Here is a 21239-nt window from a genome sequence, read left to right as displayed (position 1 = left end):
TAATTTAAACTACAAATTAGATAGTATGTTAAGAACTAAGGGTAGTACTTAATAGGCGCTTTAATTTTGGCCAAGAAAAAAGATGACCCGAATTTTTACATTACATTCAAGGATAATATGTTATGTTATTGACTAATATTTATTTTATTTTTATTTTTATTTTTATTTATGCGGATAACCTTCTCAAATTTTGAGTTACCTAGGCTAGTAACCTTTCTTGAATTTTAATTCTTACGTAAATAAACTCCTGATGCCATATTATATCATTTTTATAAAATAACTGACAAAAGAAGAGCAATAAATCTAAGGAAATTATCTGCATATATATATATATATAACCCAAAGTTCAGGGGCAATCATATATAATTTATTCAAGTAAAGAACTCCCATCCATCTTATATCTTTTTTTATTTTAAATTGATGGTGTTATCGATTTAGAAATTAAAATAAGTTAAGATCCATCTATAGTTTCAAATAACTGTGTTAGTTGTTCTCTTCCTGACGAAAATATTGGAAAAAAGAAGAAAGTTAAATGCTTTATTAACTTGGAGGTAATTCTGGCTATAATCACGTGTTTAAGTTCACGGATCGCCTTAGAGTTTTGACAATTAATGTACAGAATCAAACCTGAAAACCAAGTTCACACTTCACAATGACTTGTGCAAATGTAATCTATAAGATTTTCAGCCAGATGATGTGGACTTTTATTAGCCGTCGTATGGGGAAAAAAAAGGACTGATTATGGTGGTCCCATGCATATATTATAAGAAAAAAAATTACTTATGACTCATAAGAAATTCAGTTTGTTGGAATTATCCCTTTTTGAATTTCACAAACTTCTTTTTCTTTCTCCCCCAGCTTGACCAAGGTTTCGCTTTAGTTCACCATACTTTTTTTTCTCTCAAGCACTAAAAGAAACTTGTTTTAATATTTTATAGACTTAAGTTTTATTAAAAAAGTTTGATTTTTTAAAAAACTAGAGGACTAGGCACTGATAAGAATATGAGGTTACAAGTGGAATTGAACTTATTATGGGGAAAACCAACCAATGATGCCATTATGTTACGAGTTCAAAGGCATAAGAAATGTGAAGTTGTTAAACTATTTATAAATTATGATTTGTTTGGCTGCTTGCTATTCATATAGATAGACATAAAGGGCTTTTCATTGGTGTTGTTGGTCCGCAGGTGATGTGGTAGTTTGTGGATGGAAGCAACATGCATGTGAATTCCCAGTTAGAAAGAGACCCATTTTGCTATCTGTACGTACCTTCTTTTATTTCCTTCCCTTTTTTTTATTGTTCCTTATATATGTTCATGAGACAGACAAAAGACAGAACTGTATTTCCCATCTCCATCATTTTTGTTCCATCCTCTGGCTCGTCCTTCATTTCATATCCCATACACACACGCATATAGATGTTAATATTATGATTAGTTCTTAAAATTCAACTTCATTTTAGTTCTGTTCATAAAATTTGAAGCAAGTTGTTTTGGCCGTTCAAACCTTGTTTCATGAACTAAAACCATTGCAGAACAAAAAATTGTTAACTAGACCAAAATGAAATTAAATTTTAAGGACCAAAATCACTGGTTTCAAATTTAATGGCCAATCAATCAAAATCAAAATAAGATTAAATCTCAGGACTAAAAGATGCCTTATATAAAAATAAAAGCCCACATTTCAGCTATATACTTGTGGATACTCACGGATTTGCTTTAAGCCCCCAAGGTAGTTGCTTTTATCATTAATCACTCCCTTGAAAAACAAAAAAATCATTTCCTTGCAACCCCCTTATCCCATACATACTTTCTTGGCCTGTAATTTCGTGGACACGACCCTTATCTCACGGCACACACACAGATAACAATATATATGGCACAATCACACACGGGACACAAATTTTGGGTTATGATGATTAGTGTCTGCCATGTGAGGTTTTGGTTTTTACTGATGTGGAATGTTCATCAGAAAAGACCCAACTTATGCAGAAGAAGAAGGATGAGGATGTGATTAGTTCATGTTGAAAGAAGCTGCATAATTATCAGTTGGTGCTTTAATAAAACTAAGAATGAGATCTCAACATAGTGACTGTTTGTTGATTATCACTTTTAATTTATTCCTTCCAAATGACATCTCAAGACTTCACATCCATCAATCTTTTCAGAGAATAATTCTAAATGCATAAAAAGTTTCTTCAAGATCATGCATAAGATTTTCTGCAGTAGTCTATTTGTTTGTGTGTATGTGTGTATATTAAAGAAAAAGAAGGGGATCATGTACTTTATTAGTGGCTTATATAAATCAAGTGGAACAAGATCCCAAAGCTTTTGAGATAAAGCAGGTAGGCATGTTTTTTGGGTACCAGGTCCAGTTGGCAGATTCTGATTTTGAGTAATATTACCTTCTGTACTAAATGTAAAATCTATTTTATAGTGTAAAGTATAAATTATACTACAAAATAGATTTTATATTTAGAAACAGAAAAATAATAAGTACTGTTTATTTTCTTGTTTTCAGTTTTAATTAAGGATTCATGTTTTGCAATGTTGTAATTTTTCAGCTTTGTCTCTATTAGTTAGTTCATGAGTGTTTGTTTTCCTACATAGCTGGATGATTTTGTAATGGTCCCAACAAGTATTGGGAAGTTAAAATAAGATGGTACAAATCAAAAAGGAATTTTATCTGTTTTCAATTCCTTTCTTTCTTTTTTTTCCCCCCTCTCTTTGAAACTCTAAGGTCATGTTTAGCACGTAGTATTGATTTTTGATATAATAAGATACTTAAATACCTTGAAAGCATATATGAAGAAGCATCCAGCACTTGGAATTTTTTTGACTCTTATATGCTCTGAAACTTTTATTTCATAACATTTTTACCTTAAATTGTTATCTACTGTTAAATTTGACCGTTAAATATACTGGTCAAATCACAAAATTCAATGGTCAGACTTAATGATAGATAACAGTCAATATATTTCTTGTACAAAAATAAATTTTCAGGACATATAAAAGTCAAAAAACACTTTCAGATGTTGGGTGTTTTTTCACAAGTACTTTCAAGATATTTAAGCAATTTATCCCATTTTCTATGGATTGGGAATAGTTAATGGGATTGAGAATGGGAAGGCGGCTTTTATTTTATGTTTGCTAAGATGTAATATGTGGAGGGAGTACATACATTTATTTTATTTTATAAGATTGATAAGATTAAAAGAGTATAATACCCTTGGCAATTTAGAACTTGGGACACCAACCTTATGCACGCCTGGGAATGCGAGACCACATGATCATGTATTTTTTTCCTGAAAAAATAAATACATTAAAATTTGTAACGAGATTGTCCGCTAGAATGTATTCCAATACTTTCCATCAATAACGTTATGTAAATTTATTAGTATTTATTCTTCCGATCATTAATATAAAACCCATTTAACTAATTTGATTAGATTAAGGAAGTTAGGTAAGTTAGTTAATTATAAGAAATGTGACATGTTTTTCCTAAAATACCATAATCATCTTTCTTAATACCTCCTCTCTCTCCTCTACTTAATTATGGTTGAGGGAGTATTCACATGAGTAGTTTAGAGAAAATTGATAAATATAAAAAGTAGGTCTTATATTTAGGACTAAAATCAACTCAACAATTAGGTCCTATATTAAGGACCGGAGGAGTATTATCCTAAAACATCCAATAATTAATATATTGACTAAAGTATATATTTGGTCTTTTAATTTTATATAAAGTTTCAGTTTAATCCTTAACTTTAAAAAAATATAGTTTTAGTCTTTTAATCCTAAAATCATTAATATTAAATTATGACTTTTTGTAACAATGATGTTTGTTTTAAAAATTAAACTTAATATGTTAATATTTAATGTTTTATTAACATTCAAGAGCTTAATATCATATTTTTTGTTAACAGCTTTAGAATTAGAGAACTAAAAGTTTGCTTTTTAAAGTTAAAGAATCAAAATAAAATATTCTGTAAAGTTTAAAGACTAAAAATATACTTTAACCTTATTATATTTTATTTGAAAAATTGATAAGAAGCACTTGACTAAAAGTTCAAGATTTGTCCCTCCAGAATATCTCGTAACTCGCAGCACCCATTTTCAAAGAAATTATAAAAACATCCAATAATGACAGAATTTAAAGACCGTCTTATGGCAAATAAACATGTTTAGGGGTAATTATGTCTTACAATTATTATAAACAAGGACATTTTTGTCTTTTAAGTCTTTAATCCCAGGAATTAAAAGTCGTTACCATGGGGGAAAGTGGGATTGTATAATCCCATCTATATAGCATTGTTTAATCCCCAGTAATCCTTAACATCTCACACCAAACATTACAATTTGCCCAAATCCTTAGTCCAATCCCAATTCCTCTCCCTCAGTCCCGCTTTCCAAGCATGACTCAGGAGTATATTTTTCAAAGTACAAAGGGCAAATGATAGATATTTACTAACTAGGTTTTTTTTTCCATACAAAAAGAAAAATTGAGAATTGAACTCCGACTACTTACTTTTTTTTTTAAAAAAAAAAATCCGACTACTACTTTTGATTCAAAATTTAAAAGTCAGAATAAGTATTTTCTATTAAATAAGATCTTAATTCATTTTATTTTTTAAATTTATATTTTTTTTCTTAACTATCTTTATTGAGTATACATAATACAAACAGGTACTTTAAAAGTTAACATATTTTTTTTTAAATAACTAAATTATTTTTTTCGTCTCTATAAATTAGTTATTTAACTCTTACATTCATAGAAGAATTTTTTTTGAGCTTTTGTTTGATTTCCTTCTTTCTATCAGACAAACATACCACATCATGAGCTTTACACTGTAGTTCTACATATAAATGATGTGTAACACAATTATTGGTGAGTTTTGTAAAGTGACAGGCTATCACAATAAAATATGTATATGTGTGTGTGTGTGTGTGTGAATTTATATATAAATTGTAGCTCATATAAAACTACTTGGCATCAGAGAGTCAAAGAAGGGAAGGAAAGATGCAGCAGAAGACACATGTAGATAAGTGATGATGAGCAGAACTGATGATGACTTGTGAAATACGAATACATTGTCTTTATTGACAGACTCTATCCAATATGATCCTACATGAATATGCTAAGATACCACACATATGGTTGAATCCCACGTGGCTTGTGGATTGGGCAATAAGTTTTAGATAGAAATGGACAAATTAATCTACTCATATATTTAAATTTGAGTAAGAGAGGCAGATATAGAAGTACATTTAGGAACAGATAGAACTGTTAGAGAAGTTATGATAATTATGCAGACTTTTTTAACTCAAACAGAATTACTAGAGATGAAAGATTGTAATGTCCAAGCTCTGTTTTTTTTTGGGGCAAAATTTCGTTTTTGGAATGAGATGTACAAGAAAAATGATGCATAGCATTTCTTTTTCTTGTGTTGTTTTCCATTTTCAATGTAGAATAAAAGTTACCAACAAAGCAGCCTCATCTCTGTAAAGAGAAAAACACAAATTCAAATCTTAAAAAGTGTACTTGTTGGAAAAGGCAAAAACCTTGCGCTCTAAGCCTTTAATCTTAATTTAAGAAATATGAGGTAAATATATGAAAAGAGTTTTATCTTGAGTTACGTATACCATATTTATAAGTGATTTCGATCGTGACCTCAATAAAGCCCAAAATAGTCTATGAAAACTCTTCCCATTTTGTATTCCATTTTCAATGTAGAATAATAGCTTTTTTTTAATAATTAAGTTAAAATAGTCTATGAAAATTGGTTCCATTTTGTATTCAGAATAACAGTTTTCTTCTAATTAACATAGTCCATAAAAATTGGTCCCATTTTGTATTCCATTTCACTGTAGAATAACAGTTTTCTTATAATTAAAATAGTCCATGAAAATTGGTCCCATTTTGTATTATATGTTACTTTAGACAAAAATGTCAATATTTTTACAGTTCTGCACAACGCTTAGGTTTGTCAGCTTTTGATGAGAAGGCAAGACAAGCATCAACAATTCAACATGATTGTTTTGTTTAATGTAACAATTCAATGAACAAATAGGAAGTAATTAATTTTTTATTTATGAATATTTAATCAATGCTAATTACAATTATGGACAGCACAAATTATTTATCTCGCTAGTCTCATATTGTCTTTATTTAACTGATTGCCTAACCTTGTTTTATTCCCCCTAAACATCAATTAGCAGAAGGTTCCATGCATAAAGAGGGAAAATTATTGCTAGTAACATAATTCTAACATAATAAAATCAAGTAGTATATTAGTTTTTAGATATGATGTACTTGAAATTAAATTAAATGACAGACATTTTTTTTTCCAATTCACACCTGGATAAATGGATTTCTGCATATAGAAAAAATAAAATATTATTTGATTGTATTTATCTTTTATATTGTTTTTCTTTTAATCCAACCACCTAGTATTTGATTACTATATTAGACCCGCCTAATTCGGATCAACTTCTCCAAAGAATTATTTAATGCAGCTGCAAACTTAAGACCTGAAAGTTAAATTGAAGAAAATTTAACTAACAGTCTCCCACCCATTTTTTTAAGATAACGACGGAGAAAGTTAAAAGTAAAACAAAAATTACAGAGATGTAGGATTTTTATTCTATCCAGTTTAACAAATCCCATTACAGTCTCTTACTTGTTTCTCGTGGGTTTTAATTAGGTTTTTTTAAAAAAAAATACTCCGGTCCTTATTTAAGACCCAATTTGACTTTTATTTGGTCCTAATTATAGACCCAATCCATTTCTCTTTTATTATGCATTTTTTTCAAGATAATCCTTCTAATGATAGTTTTAGTAATATACTTAATTAGCAAGGATTATTTATTATAAATAACTTAACTTACTTCCTTAATCTCCTCAATAAGTCAATTGGGTCTTATAATTAGGACCGGAGGAGTACTTTTTAAAAAAATTTTGTTCCAAGTTTGTGGGAAATTATTCTCTTTTCCAATGCGAGGTTGGCCCATTAGACGAACGGAAGTTTGACCGGCCCAATTGATCCAGTCCAGCTTGAGGCCTCTTGGGATAAATAGAATGGTAAGACCCAATGTATGTTATTTTATGATTTTTTTTTTACCAGATGTTATTTTACCATTTATATATTTTATGAATCATTATTCTTGAACAGCAGACTATTAATAGATTATTTCTATTTTGCATATAAATATTTTAAAGTTAAAATATATTAACACATGCGAAGATTATCTAACAAATCCGGACCATCCGGATTGATTTTGGATAACATAAATTCTCTATATATCATCACTTTGTGGATTGGAAATGCAGTAATTTTAAGCGTTAAAAGGCATAGAGAGAAACTAATAGAGAGAATCCCATTAAAAGAAGTTTGAAATTATTAAATCTTAAATCAGATTTGATTCACATACTTTGACAAGTTTTAACAACACTTGACTTAGGAATTTCTCATCTGAAATTTAATAATTTAAAAAAAAAAATCGTGTGATTTTCCCAAACTAACAAGTGAAAAGGAAAAAAACTTAGTCCGTACTAAACACCATCCAATCATACTTAGAGAGGCGAAAATCTATCCACACGAGAAAGACGAAAATGAATTAGACATGACTGAGGGGATCAAATATACCCATATGCCTTAACCATCCATTTCTTCAACGTTCCCTGGTCACTTGATGCTCTTGCCACTTCTTTTACATTATAATAATTTGCCCTCTCAGACAAAATGCATCGCAAACCATTCACAAGCTGTGATTTCTACATTAGATATCTTTCATTCATGGAACAGACGGATAAGTACGAACATGCAAATTTAACAAAAGTTGTACATATTTTTCTAGCATTTAAAAGGGTGAAAAAGAAAAGAGAAGTACATAGCCCAAAAAGAGAAACACCATTTATATTTATAGTTTATTAATAGCATGATGACTCTCCTTATATTTATTTTTTATATTGACTGATTTATCTTGCAGTGTCTAACAAAGCCATCTTACCACAAAAACAATAAATAAGAAAGTTTTGAACCACCATGTCTCAAACTGTTAACAACCATACCATGCGTGAAACTCCGTATATATAACGTGGACAGATATTTGAGCAATTACCAGAAATTTACGCAGTGCAAGAGATGATTCAAGTCTTGGAACATCAATGATTTGCTTTGAATGGTAAGCACAACAATGCATCTCACTCGAAAAAACACAGCAGCGATTCCCTGGTTCATTTGTATATTATTTTACAATTTCATTGATATTGATATTGCTGATACAGATGGATGGACAAGCACAAGACGACATGATAATCCTTATAAATATCAATCAAATTAATAAAATTATAACGCAGAAGCGATGGCATCCAAAAGAGAGGCAGTGAATCGCATCTGGGTTTCTTCATCGATTCTTGAAAAGAGGGGGACATGGACAAATAGAGACTTGTTACCGTGTTGTTCTGCAAATCGGAGGGAGTTGTAGTAAACATAGTTGCAGACGAAGCGTCCCGCATCATCTGATATAATCACATCAAAAGCCTCCTTCTTCAAGAATTTGAAGATTGCCTCAACAGGCATAGAGGTCTTCAATAACATAGGAAAAGAGAAATGTCAGGGAAAGCCAGAGGTACAAGTGATAGCTCAGCAAGTAAACTACATAGATTTTATTGCTAATTACTACCATATCAAATGAGCGGGAAGCACACGTTTCATGTTTATGCGTTCAAGCAAGCATAACATTACCAGACATTTTGCTTACACAAATTTTACCACACAATAGCGTCCCACGCTGTAGGATGTTGACGAGAATCATGGAGACAAGACATTCATCGCTTGTTTATATTGGTTAGTTTTGTTTTGCCATCAACGGGGAATATTTACACTCACCCCAGATCTAAAAAGCAACATTATGAAAACAAGCTTATACGGGTGTCCTGGGTATTTGACTCTCCTAACAGAAGTTTAGTGCTTGGTGTTCTTTTTCCCTGTTTATTTGCATGTACTTCTTTATTACAAACATTTTTTTTTTGGGGGGGGGGAGCTGAGGAAGGATATTCCTCATATAGAGTGAAATATCTCCAAGTTAAAAACAAAACTACAAGCTTTTCCCAGTCATCATAAGAACCAGCATCAACTTTTAATCCTCATCATTGAGAATAAACAATACAAGTTTTAAGGTAATAATCCCAAAACACCATTAAATGCAGTTGTCCAATGACATGCTATTTGAAAAGATATGGATCAAAAGATACCTCTCTTGTTCGGGAAATTCCTCCATCTTCAGGCACAATTGGGACTTGCTGAAATATAAAAGTTAGGTAAAGTAATTGATGTAGAAAAATTTAAGGTATTCCAATTTCCAACAAAATACCATGGAGAATTTGTAGCCTATATAATAAAAGAACAAAAACCATAATTCACCTGAGGTTGCCAGCCTAACTCATCTGGGCAGCGGAAAGTGGCTTCATTTACTGCCTGCCGCTCAATGGCAAACTTCAGAGCCCCACTATTCACCCCCAAGTGAAGCTAAAGCAAAAATGCAGGAAAAGTCCCTTAATTAAACCAATCCAGGACACAACACAGTCATATCAATGCATAGCACACCAATATTTCTATTCAAACATCTACTGCAAATTAGCATACAACAGAGGAAGGAAAAACAATATATCATCAACATATCAATATAAAAATAAAATAAATAACATGCCACACTAGCCAAAAGCTATGAATAATGCAGCTCATTCCTCAAATTTCATGCAGTGCACGGGAAAACATGTATAGTTAACTTATTAGAAGACACTTTCAGTGGAATCACAAGATTACCTTGCTACGGATGGCAAAGAGAAGATAATAGACAATTATTTTAGATCAACACTTCAGAAGAATACACATTATTTATTACAAAGAAGGGAAAATATACCAGTAGGTTATGGGTAAGTTATCCTCCCCGAAAAAGAAGCCAAAAGATTCAGAAAGGGTGTCAAGAACTGTATCGCTAGAGCAATTAGCAATATTGCAATGCCCCACAGCAAATGCAGAGCATTCATGTGTTGATGGTAACAAAGTGCAACCTGGTGGGCGGTGACTTCCAGTCAAAAAAATTTTTTGAAAAAAAAAAAAACCACCATTAAAACTGGACCAATATAAAATTAAATGTGTACTTTGAAGTTTTATCGACTTTGTCAAGACTGCCTGACACTTTACTATAGCAATCATTCTGAAAACCAGGATGCTCCCATCATATCATAATTAAGACTAGAAAGTTAAACCTAACTGCAAAATATTAAATGGAATTAATGACTGATTAAGGAAAAACATTGTTCATTATTTCCATTTTTGTCCCAGTCAGCAAGTCCCTGACCCTTTTCCATGTACTTCATAAAGGCCACTTTCAGAAAAACTATGTTTCTTGCAATGCATATCTGAATTATGACATACAAATCAGGCGACATAACCAAAAATTCAATCTCAATACTATAACTAAGTAAACGAAGAAAACTAACCCACACAATATGTGCATTGCTTGCAGCATCTTTTGAAATACCAGATTCCAATGTCTGGTTAAGCTGTGGAAGTTCACCTTCCCCAGCCGCCTCAAGCACAGTGCAGCTCCCAAGCGTAACTCCTGCAGGAAGACCTCTCTTTTCTACATAATCCTTCAATTTATTAACAATGGTCTCTGTTGGATTATCAGCAACACCTTGAAACTTTTTAAATCCGGTTACATGAATAGTGATGGCCTTTGGCCCTTCAGATCCCATTTCGTCGTTCTGAATGCGGATGCAGTTCCCAATTTTCGATGAACTTAGCAATTAACCGGTGTTTATGCCAACACTGCAAAATAAAAACAATTAGTGGCAAATTGCACTCCCTATAAATGCCATAAGCATCTAGGTTTGCCTAAGAGTCTCCAGTTAAAGGTTATCCAGACATTAACTTCAGGCTTAAGAATTTATTGCCCAAGGTCGCCACTGTCTAGACTGGAGCTCAGCCAATCACAGTTGACATAGTTTCATTGCTCTATCGAGCCATCAAACCACCAAGGAAAACCGATCTCCATGTTCCAAACCTTTTGATTCCACTTTTTTTTTTTTCGCACTAACATTCCACTATCATTTTACTCCGCTTCATTTCAAAATAATTGCCGCATTGGGGTCTTTTACACAGACCGAGGAAATCATTAAATAACCAGATTATAGTAAAATGTAATTATACTTTACTAAAATATCCTTGATTCAAATACTTTCCAAAATACGCTATTGGATTAGATTGAGATATTAACAAAGGTTAACGTAGTAAAAACAATCCTGGCAATATTAAAATTAAAAAAAAAATTAAATGACATTTTTTGAAAAATACCAAAAACCAAAGTAACAATTATTTTGAAATAGATGGAACATATGACATGCCTATGTCAATGATCAGACTTATTGTCATGGTAAATGGTGCCTTCAATTGATTTTATTAAGAACAGGCGAACGGGCTTGCATAATCAGAGCATGGTAATAGGGAAAAATTGAAGCACTTCAGGTAATTTAGGTGTACTTGACTGCAAAACTTAAGAGTCATCGCACGCTTGTAGTTTTCACTTCAGGTGACTTAACATGTGATCGACGTAGACACAGAGTTAAAAGGCTAAATCATCCCGATAACATAAGCGTACTGCAGAATCGGAAACTAAACAGGATCTTCGTCTACACAATGGTTTGAAGTCATACTCTACGTTCCACTTCGTGACCCACAGTGATTTATTTACTCGAATTGTGAATTTCTCAGTACAAGAATAAATCATACCGGAAATCGACTCAAAACAGCCTTTCCTTCACAGAAGATAATGTAATTCTCAAGTTTCAATCCTACTCCAGCTAAAACATGCTTATTTTTCGCACCAGTTTCTACACAGTGATACAAAACACGATTGCCAGACATCATTTGAACACATATAATCGCAATCAGAAGGAGGTGAATTCAATGTCAACTGCAGAGAATAGTACATAGCAGTGGCGAACAGTGAACAGAATCAGAGACAAGGTAAATTAGGGGAGAAACCGGAGACTGAAAGATACCTACCGATTAACGCTACTGTGAAAGGAGCCGTAGAAGCTCAAACTTTAGAGAATTGAGGTAGACGAAGAAGAGAGAGGAGACCAAAAGCATATCGCATCATCAGTTGCGTCGCTTGGTACTCGAAGCTGTAATCGTCATTTTGTGAAGAAGAGGATAGTAAAATGCCATTGGGTTGTCGTGTTATTACGATTTCTGCCACTGTTGCGTTCTGGTGATGAGTTTTGGCGTGGCTATACGTCATCGGCGGTTTCGTGAAGCGACAGACCACTGGTGACTTGGCGTCCAAACGACAAAGCGTTTCATAAGAGACGTTCTTTTCAGAAAGAGTTATGATAAAGTTCCAAAAAAAATAATTATAAAATATATCTTTAAAATGGTTATTTTTTATTTTAAAACTTGTCATTATTAGCTAGATTGTTATTGAGACTTTTTAGTACTACCTCTTATCTTTAATATAAAACTAGTTGACAAATTTGAATAGATTAAGAAAATTAGTTAAATTGATTATTTATAATAAATAGATTTTTTTTAAATATCCTTATTAATTAAATGTATGGACTAGAATTATCATTACTTCAAAGACTACCTTAGAAAAAAATAAATAAATATAAAAAACAAAGAGAATTAAGATCTTAAATTTAGCATTAAAATAAAAGTTAAACAAACTCTTATATTAAGTATAGGAGGTAGTAATTATTTTTCTTTGGTTAATGCAAATTTTGGTCTTTTAAGATTACTCTCATTTTGATTTTGGTCTTTCAACTTTCAAATCATAGGATTTAGTCCATTAAGGTTTTTTTATTTAAAATATTAGTCTTTATGATCTAATAAAAATTTGGAGATTTTATCTTTTAAAAATTTATAACTGAAAACTTGAGAAATTAAAATCAAAATAAGAATAAATTTAAGAAATCAAAAATTATATTAATTTTTTTTTCTTGCAACTGGATTGTAATTCTCCCTTCTTTTTACTCCTCCAGGCGCCATCATTTCTCCGTCGTTGCGTCATCATGTCCTTTTGATGAGTCCCACACCCGTTTAGGTTGGTGAAGGCGAGGATTATCGTCCTCACAAAAAACGCGTGGCTATTATAAAATCGCTGACCGAATGTTTGGTAGGAGTGAATAGGAGGGAAGAATTGATTTAAAAAATTAAAAAAATAGTGTTCTAAAATTTTGATAAATAAAATACACAAAATTAAAAAGTAAGAAAAATTAATTAAAAAATTTTAACTATAATTTTTTAATTTTTTAAATTAAATTTATTAAAAAACTTTCTCCCCTTTCTTCTTTTTAATTTTCCTTGCAAAAGAGGATTCTAAATGGAGTCTGTTTGGCAAGAGAGAAACAGAAAGGAATGAGTTCGATTAAAAAAAAAAAAAGAGGTGAGATTAAAATCAATTTTTTTATTTTTTTATATTACATTTTTTTATTAAAATTATATAACTATATTTTTTTTTAAAATTTTTAAATTAAAGTCATTAAAATTTTTAATCTCCTCTCCTCTCCTCTCTCTCTTCCCATCATTTTCTTCATATCAAATATAGCTTAAATGAAAAAGAAATTCCTAAAAAATTACCACTTGAATTTTATTTTCTTATAAAGATGTCTCGTTATTTTTTTTTAAATATAGTCAATTGTTATTAAAGTATAAAAAACAAGAATAATTTACAATTTTAAAATCTAAGTAGTATCTCTCCGGGATCTTCCTAGATGAAATGCTGCATATATTTGGAAGTGAAAAAATAAATGAATTCCATTTGTATTTTTTTAAAAAAATTATTTTTTAAAAATGCATGAAATGATTCAAATTTCATTAGCAATTAAATATGAGGAAAGGTGCAATTTTATTCATAATCTTTTTAGTAGTACAAATGATTTTTTTTTTGCAATTTTATTCATTTTTTGTGTAATTTTGCTCAAATAAAATTACTCCTTGACCCATTAAACATTGTCTAAGAGTCATTAAGCTAACTGTTATACGGACATATTGCTTGCACGTTGATTATCAAAAATTTAATACCACATGTTGTGGAACATGAATCATCGTTATTGTTTGTTGGGATTAGTTTATGTTAAATAATTTTGTATTATACAAGGTAAATATTTAAGAGGAGTTTTTGTCTCAAATTAAGTTGTTGTTTTTCTAATTAGCTTATTTTAAATAATTTTATGATATAAATATGTGAAAATAGTATTGTTCCGAGTCATATGTAAGTGCTTTTGAGGGGTCTTCACAGTTGGAATTCATGCATTGCTAAAATATAATAATAAAATTAACAATTTTATTTATCTTTATTTTTTATTATATACAATTAAAATTAAAATTGATTATTATAGTTTACGTAAAATTTTCAATTTGTCCTTATAATTAAAATAATGCATCCTTAAAATTAAAAAATGATTTTAGTCTTGCAGAGTGAGGGGAGTTGGGAGAAAATTTTTGAGACAAATGATATTCTTCCAGTTTTAATATAAGTATAAAACAATAAATAAATCACTTAATTTTAATAAACATGACATAATCTTTTTAAAATGTCCCTATATACCAATATACCATTAGACTATATATTTGTATATAAATTAAATAAATTAGTTGGAAAAACAATAATAAATATAAAAGATGAAATATATTAAAATTTTAGATTTAAGACTAAAACTAAATTCTCAAATTAAATAGCTTGCACCAAGTGTTTGTTTGCATAGTAATCCAATTTAATTTCCAAACTGTATCGTAGATAGAATTAGCTGCCGGATCTTTCAATCTTAGGAAATAAATTATTGCCACAATAATGGCACTTGCCTCTAACAACTTCCATTACAAAGGGTTGCTTCTGCAGCTAGGCATGTGGGATCCCAATTCCCAGGCCCCCTCTTTTCTTTTCTTTACATACTTTTAATTATTACCTCTAGTTCTAATTATAAGATCTCGTTTATAGACTATAAACAAAATTTTATAATTAAGACTAGGGGTAGTATTAAGAAGTCACACTAAATCATACAATTTAACAAATAGCATCGTCAGTCAGGTTTACTAGTTTTTTTTTAATTTAAAAAATTATAGTAATTAAATTGTATTGAAGTGAAGTTGAGTCGCTGTTAAATCAGAATTTAGACTTTGATTGATATTTAAGAACCAAAACAATTTCTTAAAAACCAAACGGTTTTTCAGCAGATGAAATGGACCCTTTCAAAAAATTCATTATATTTTCAAACTACTTGTTGTTATATGTTGTTATTTAATTAAAAACTTCATATATTATTGTGTTATTATGTTGACAATTAAACTTATTATGGATTTATTTTTTTATATATATATATTCATCACTTTATTCTTATATGTAAGTCACTTGTAATAAAAAAAAACTTGATCCCATAAGTCCCTTGAAGGCAATAATGACCCTTTGCTAATTTTATTCTTATTGAGTACAATAAAAAAAAAAGTTGAGAGAAAATGTACGACATGTTTTTTTTAATACCATTTCTTTAATAGGAACAAATGTGAAAAAATTTATCAATTTAATGAATTTCTTGGTAAATAAAAATAAGATACAAGTAACTTGCATATAGAATAGGAAAAATTACAAATAAAGACCTCCCAATATATAAAATAGCGATTAGAGACCCTGAATTTGGATAATAGTTTTAGAAGACCCGGTCCCAAATAGAAATTATGAAATGTTGGTTAAATGACAAAATTGGTCTTCTACTTTTCCCCAATCCTTTATCCCCCGACATCATCTTTCTTCACTCTTCTTCTCGTCTCCCTCTTTCCTTTCTTATGTAAATGGCAGCAAGAATGAAGGAAGGTGACCATGAGTGAATGAGCTACGGTAAGGATCACAACTGATTGTTCTGTGTTTGATTTTCTCTCCTTGTCTTGTCTCCATCTTCCTTGGATTTCTGGTTCCTTGACTCATCTCCTTGCCAAAGCCCCTTGTGGTCTCTATGGATGCGATGAGAAGAAACTTCGCTCATGGGTATTGTCGTCACCACCTCTTTCCCTCTCGGGAGTCATTATTCGAAGCAAATATCAGCTGCGTCACTGTAACCCTATTTTTCTTCTTCTTCACTTTCAAAGCATAACCTTATTCTCTTCATTGCTTGCTGTGGATGCTTGGGAATACTCTTTGACACTTCTTGGATTTTGTAATTATTTGAAAGTTCTGTCTAGATTTATAATAGTTGCGGCATATCATACGATTTGGAAATTTTCGCATAATTCAATCTTCTTTGTCACCACTGGTATGTATTGAAATTTGGATGATATCGCTTCCTCTTGCCGGTTTCCCCTGTTTTTGGTGCTGCTACTGCTTTTCATTCCTTGTAATTGGTGTGATAGAATTTTGGAATTTAGGGATGCTTTTGAGTTGAGGATCGATTTGCTTTGAATCAAAACTGTTTTGTTACTAGCTGAAACGATGATATCTTCAATATCTCCCTGTAAACTTTAACAATGATGATGCCTAGTGAATGTTCATACTTGAATTCCATTACACATGAGGGGGTTGCTGTCTGTTTGAAAAATCACATTAAGTCTCTATAGTTTCTTGTTGGGTTTACTTAAGCTAGCCTATTAATGTTGGCAGTTTACAAATGCCTTGTATAGTATAATGATTAAAATAGGTTATAGCATTTTGTTTTGGCATTGTAGTATGATCCAAAGTGGATTTTTGAAGTGAAATTTTGTGGAGTATTTAGTCTCTTATAACTTGGTCCTTCATAGGCAAGCTAATTCTTGAGTTTGTTCCTAACAGATGGGTATTTTTCTATTTGGTCTTCTGCAAATAAAATAGATATCAATAATATTCTTAATCTAACTTTGTTAATTTGTTCTATATTGTAACAATTTAGAACTATTTAATCTTATCCACTTAATTAGAAATGTGATGACAGAAATGTTGTGACAAAAACACAGAAATTCTATTATTTGTCTTAATGAACTTGTTATTTGCTAAAGAAATTTGGAAATTCTATTATTTGAACAAAGAAAATTAAATTGTATGAAATGCTTATCAGAAGTTGTCATTCGCGTTACTAAAATTATCATTCGCCTAATCAAACTTGTCATGAATTACTTATCAGAATTTGTCATCTGCTAAACAAATTTGGAAATTGTCATTTGAGAAGAGAAATTAAATTTGTATAAATTACTTATTTGAAGTTGTTATTTGCCTTACTAAACTTGTCATTCATTAAGGAATTGTGCAAATTGTTATTTTAACACAAAATCTTAAACTTCTATGAATTGCTTATTAGAAGTTGTCATTCAGCTTACTAAATTTGTCATTTGTCAAGGAATTGTGAAAATTGTCAATTTAACATAGATACTTAAATTTGTATGAATTACGTATCAGAAGTTTTTATTCGCCTTACTAGACTTGTTACTGCATTAAATAAACTTGTGATTTTCATATCTAAACTTGTTATTTCACTTACTAGACTTATAATTTTCATATTCAAACTTGTTATTTCACTTACTAGACTTGTAATTTTTATATATAGACTTTATATTGCACTTATAATTTTCATATTTATACTTGTTATTTTACTTACTAAACTTGTAATTTTCATATACAAACTTGTTATTTAATATACTACATTTGTAATTTTCATATCCAGACTTGTTATTTAATATACTGTATTTGTAATTTCCATATGTAGACTTGTTATTTCATAACACTTATAATTTTTATATCCAGAGTTGTTAGTTCATATACTATACTTGTAATTTTTATATCCAAAGTTGTTATTTCATATATGACCTTTATAATTTTCACATCCAGACTTGTTATTTGACTCTCTAAATTTATAATTTTCATAGCTAAACTTGTAATTTCACTTACTAGAATTGTAATTTTCATATACATACTTATTATCTCACTTATTAGAGTTATTATTTTCATATCCTCACCACATGTTATTAGTAACTAATGAAAGAAGATGACAAACTAAAATTGAAAAGCTTCCAAGCCTGACAGTGTCAAAAACATACACATGTATATATGTTGTGAACATTGAGGTTTAATCGAAACATCCACATGGTGGGCACAAAGTTATAATGAGAATCAAAATGATATCAAGACTAATCTTTTTTCTTATTTCGTTAGTATATACCAATTTAAATTGACAAAAATCAAAATGAGAAAAAAAAAAGATCCTGTAATGTGAGGGGGAGAAAGAAGCAAAACTAAAATCAATAAAACGAAAACCAAATAGTTCAGTGGAAAAAAAAAAACACCATCTTTGTGGTGGTCGCTGAGCTCCTCCTCTTTAATTCTTTCCCCATGGTTGCTAAAAAAGTATTGCTCATCGTCGTCTTCATGGTCGTAGATCTAGGATGCCCCAATCTCATATCATTCTTCCCAACCTAGCGGCATCCATCGAAGGTCAGCTCCAATCTTGCAATCATCATACTTGTTCCCAATCACAAGCTCCGAACACATGTGGTGTGTTAAATAATTATGATAAAACCAGAGGACAGAGAAAGACGAAGAGAGAGAGAGGAAAAGAAGAAGGAAAGGAAAGAATATATGGAAAGGAAGAAAGAGAAAAAATATAAGGGCATTTTGGACATTCTAACATCATTTCATATTTGCAATTTGGGACAGGGTCCCCTGAAGCTATTTTTCAAATTCAAGGTCCCTAATTGTTATTTTATATATTAAGAGGTCTTTATTTGCAATTTTTCCTATAGAATACCTATAATTATTTTTTATTAAACTTTTATCTAATTATTACGTCACTGGAACCATTATAATTTAATCTGTTGAGTAATTAAACCTTAAATCGATGAGTTGGCGTAACAGAGTTAACTAACTGCTTATGGGAAAAAAAATTGCTGATGTGGACGACAAATCAGAAAGGATAGGATAAGATGCCATGTCATCGTGCCTTTAACGCCATTTTATTAATCAGCACCCCATAAAAGTTTATCTTATTGATCCCTTTTTTTTTTTCCTTATTACATCTCTCATGTTCTCCCTATGTTTCAGGCTGTCAAGTTCGGAATCTCTCCTCTTTTCTTCTTATCCTTTTTTCTTTTTATTTTTTCTAACCATTAGATTAAGGGGAAATCACAAATAAAGACCCTCGAATTAGCAAAATCACTCTATGGTCACCTGAATATGCTAAATTACTATGAGGGACCCGGTCTCAAATTGTAATTATGAAATCATAGCTAAATTATCAAAATACCCCTCTTCAATTTTTTTTTTAAAAAAGAAAGCCACTGCCTCACCGGAATCCGGCCACCGGCGCCGGAGCTCCGGCGGCCGCTTCCGGCCACTGTCGGCGGCCGGACGCCGGAGCTCCGGTGCCGGCGGCCGCTTCCGGCGGTCTTCCTTTGTTTTTTTTTTTTTGAAACTGTTTTGTTTTTTTTAAATTGGGGGGAAGTGAGGTTGGGGGGATTTGATCCCCCAACCTAATGCTTCCCAAAATAAGGAATGACCATTGAGCCAACAAATTTTTGTTAACATTATGATGCAAAAAAAAAAAAAAGTTAACTCATTTACTCTTGTTCCAGGTGATAACAACAATACATTTGGAAATAACAAGTTCTGATTGTAAAATAACACGTCTAGAATAAAAATTTAACAATATGTTTTTTTTATAACAATAAATTTTATTGTAAGTAATAACAACAATACATTTAAAAATAACAAGTTCTGATTATAAAATAACAAGTTTGGGATTAAAATTTAATAACACGTTTTTTTTATAACAATACACTTTGTTTCAAGTGATAACAACAATACATTTAAAAATAACAAATTCTGATTATAAGATAATAAGTCTAGGATTAAAATTTAACAACACGTTTTTTTATAACAATTAATTATTTTATACTTTTAAAAAATAAATTATTTATAACTTATAAAAAATATTTTTAATATATTTATTTCTCTAAAAAAATACTTTTTAATCTGTATATCTATACAACTCATTATAAATCAAACTACTTCTTATAAATTATAAAGTATTTATAATAAGGCATTTTTGATTTATTAATCATAGTATAAATTTTATATTATTTCATTCTTTAAATATTAAAAATAGTTTTTATATTTAAAGAATAAAATAGTATTTTTAATTATAAATTAGAGATAAATTTCATTTATAAATTTAAGCAGTCAAAAAGTATTTTTAATCCACAATAAATTGTACTATTTATAATTTATAAGAAGTAGTTTCATTTATAATAAGTTGTATAGATATATAGATTAAAAATTTTTTAAAAAAATTAAAAAAGTGTGTTGCCATTTTCCCTAAATTTTATTTATAAATTTGAACAATAAAAAAAGTATTTTTAATCTATAAAAAATTATACTTCAAGTTCTGATTATAAATTGGAGATAAAAATTATTTTTTTAGCAAATTAAATAGATTACAAGTACTTTTTATAAGTTATAAATAATTTATTTTTCAAAAGTATAAAATAATTAATTGTTATAAAAAAAAGGTGCTGTTGAATTTTAATTCCAGACTTGTTATTTTATAATCAGAACTTGTTATTTCCAAATGTATTGTTGTTATCACTTAAAACAAAGTGTGTTGTTATAAAAAAAACATGTTGTTAAATTTTAATCCCAGACTTATTATCTTATAATCAGAACTTGTTATTTTTAAATGTATTGTTGTTATCACTTGAAATAAAGTGTGTTGTTATAAAAAAAAAACGTGTTGTTAAATTTTAATCCCAAACTTGTTATTTTATAATCAGAACTTGTTATTTTTAAATGTATTGTTGTTATTGCCTGCAACAAAATTTATTGTTATAAAAAAAACATATTGTTAAATTTTTATTCTAGACGTGTTATTTTACAATCAGAACTTGTTATTTCCAAATGTATTGTTGTTATCACCTGGAACAAGAGTAAATGAGTTAACTTTTTTTTTTTTTGCATCATAATGTTAACAAAAATTTGTTGGCTCAATGGTCATTTCTTATTTTGGGAAGCATTAGGTTGGGGGATCAAATCCCCCCAACCTCACTTCCCCCCAATTTAAAAAAAACACAGTTTCAAAAAAAAAAACAAAGGAAGACTGTCGGAAGCGGCCGCCGGTAGGGGTGAGCAAATAGCCCATAACCCGCTAGCCTGCCCATAACCCAATAATTTTTTGCCCATTAAAGCCCGCCCAATTAGCCCAAATAGAAGATAATAAACGGG

General features: G+C 30.3%; 1 protein-coding gene across 2 annotated transcripts; it reads right to left on the bottom strand.

Annotated features, from left to right (window-relative positions):
• Positions 1–8147: 8147 nt before the first annotated feature.
• LOC114756953 (pyrrolidone-carboxylate peptidase 1-like) lies at positions 8148–12173 on the bottom strand. 2 transcript variants are annotated; one of them, XM_028945931.1, is made up of 5 exons: positions 12074–12173; positions 10507–10837; positions 9425–9529; positions 9256–9303; positions 8148–8587 (listed from the first exon to the last, which is right to left on the bottom strand). In XM_028945931.1, the coding sequence occupies exons 2-5, from the start codon at positions 10762–10764 to the stop codon at positions 8348–8350; spliced, it is 651 nt and encodes a 216-aa protein (XP_028801764.1). In that variant the 5' UTR covers positions 10765–10837; positions 12074–12173; the 3' UTR covers positions 8148–8347. The 2 variants fall into 2 exon arrangements, with proteins under 2 accessions (XP_028801764.1, XP_028801765.1); XM_028945932.1 differs by lacking the exon at positions 12074–12173 and adding an exon at positions 11798–11858.
• Positions 12174–21239: the final 9066 nt, after the last annotated feature.

This window comes from Neltuma alba, unplaced genomic scaffold (assembly GCF_004799145.2).
Source record: "Neltuma alba isolate B1F8T4 unplaced genomic scaffold, ASM479914v2 tig00010553_pilon, whole genome shotgun sequence".
NCBI lineage: Eukaryota > Viridiplantae > Streptophyta > Magnoliopsida > Fabales > Fabaceae > Neltuma > Neltuma alba.
This window is presented reverse-complemented; position numbering and strand designations above follow the sequence as displayed.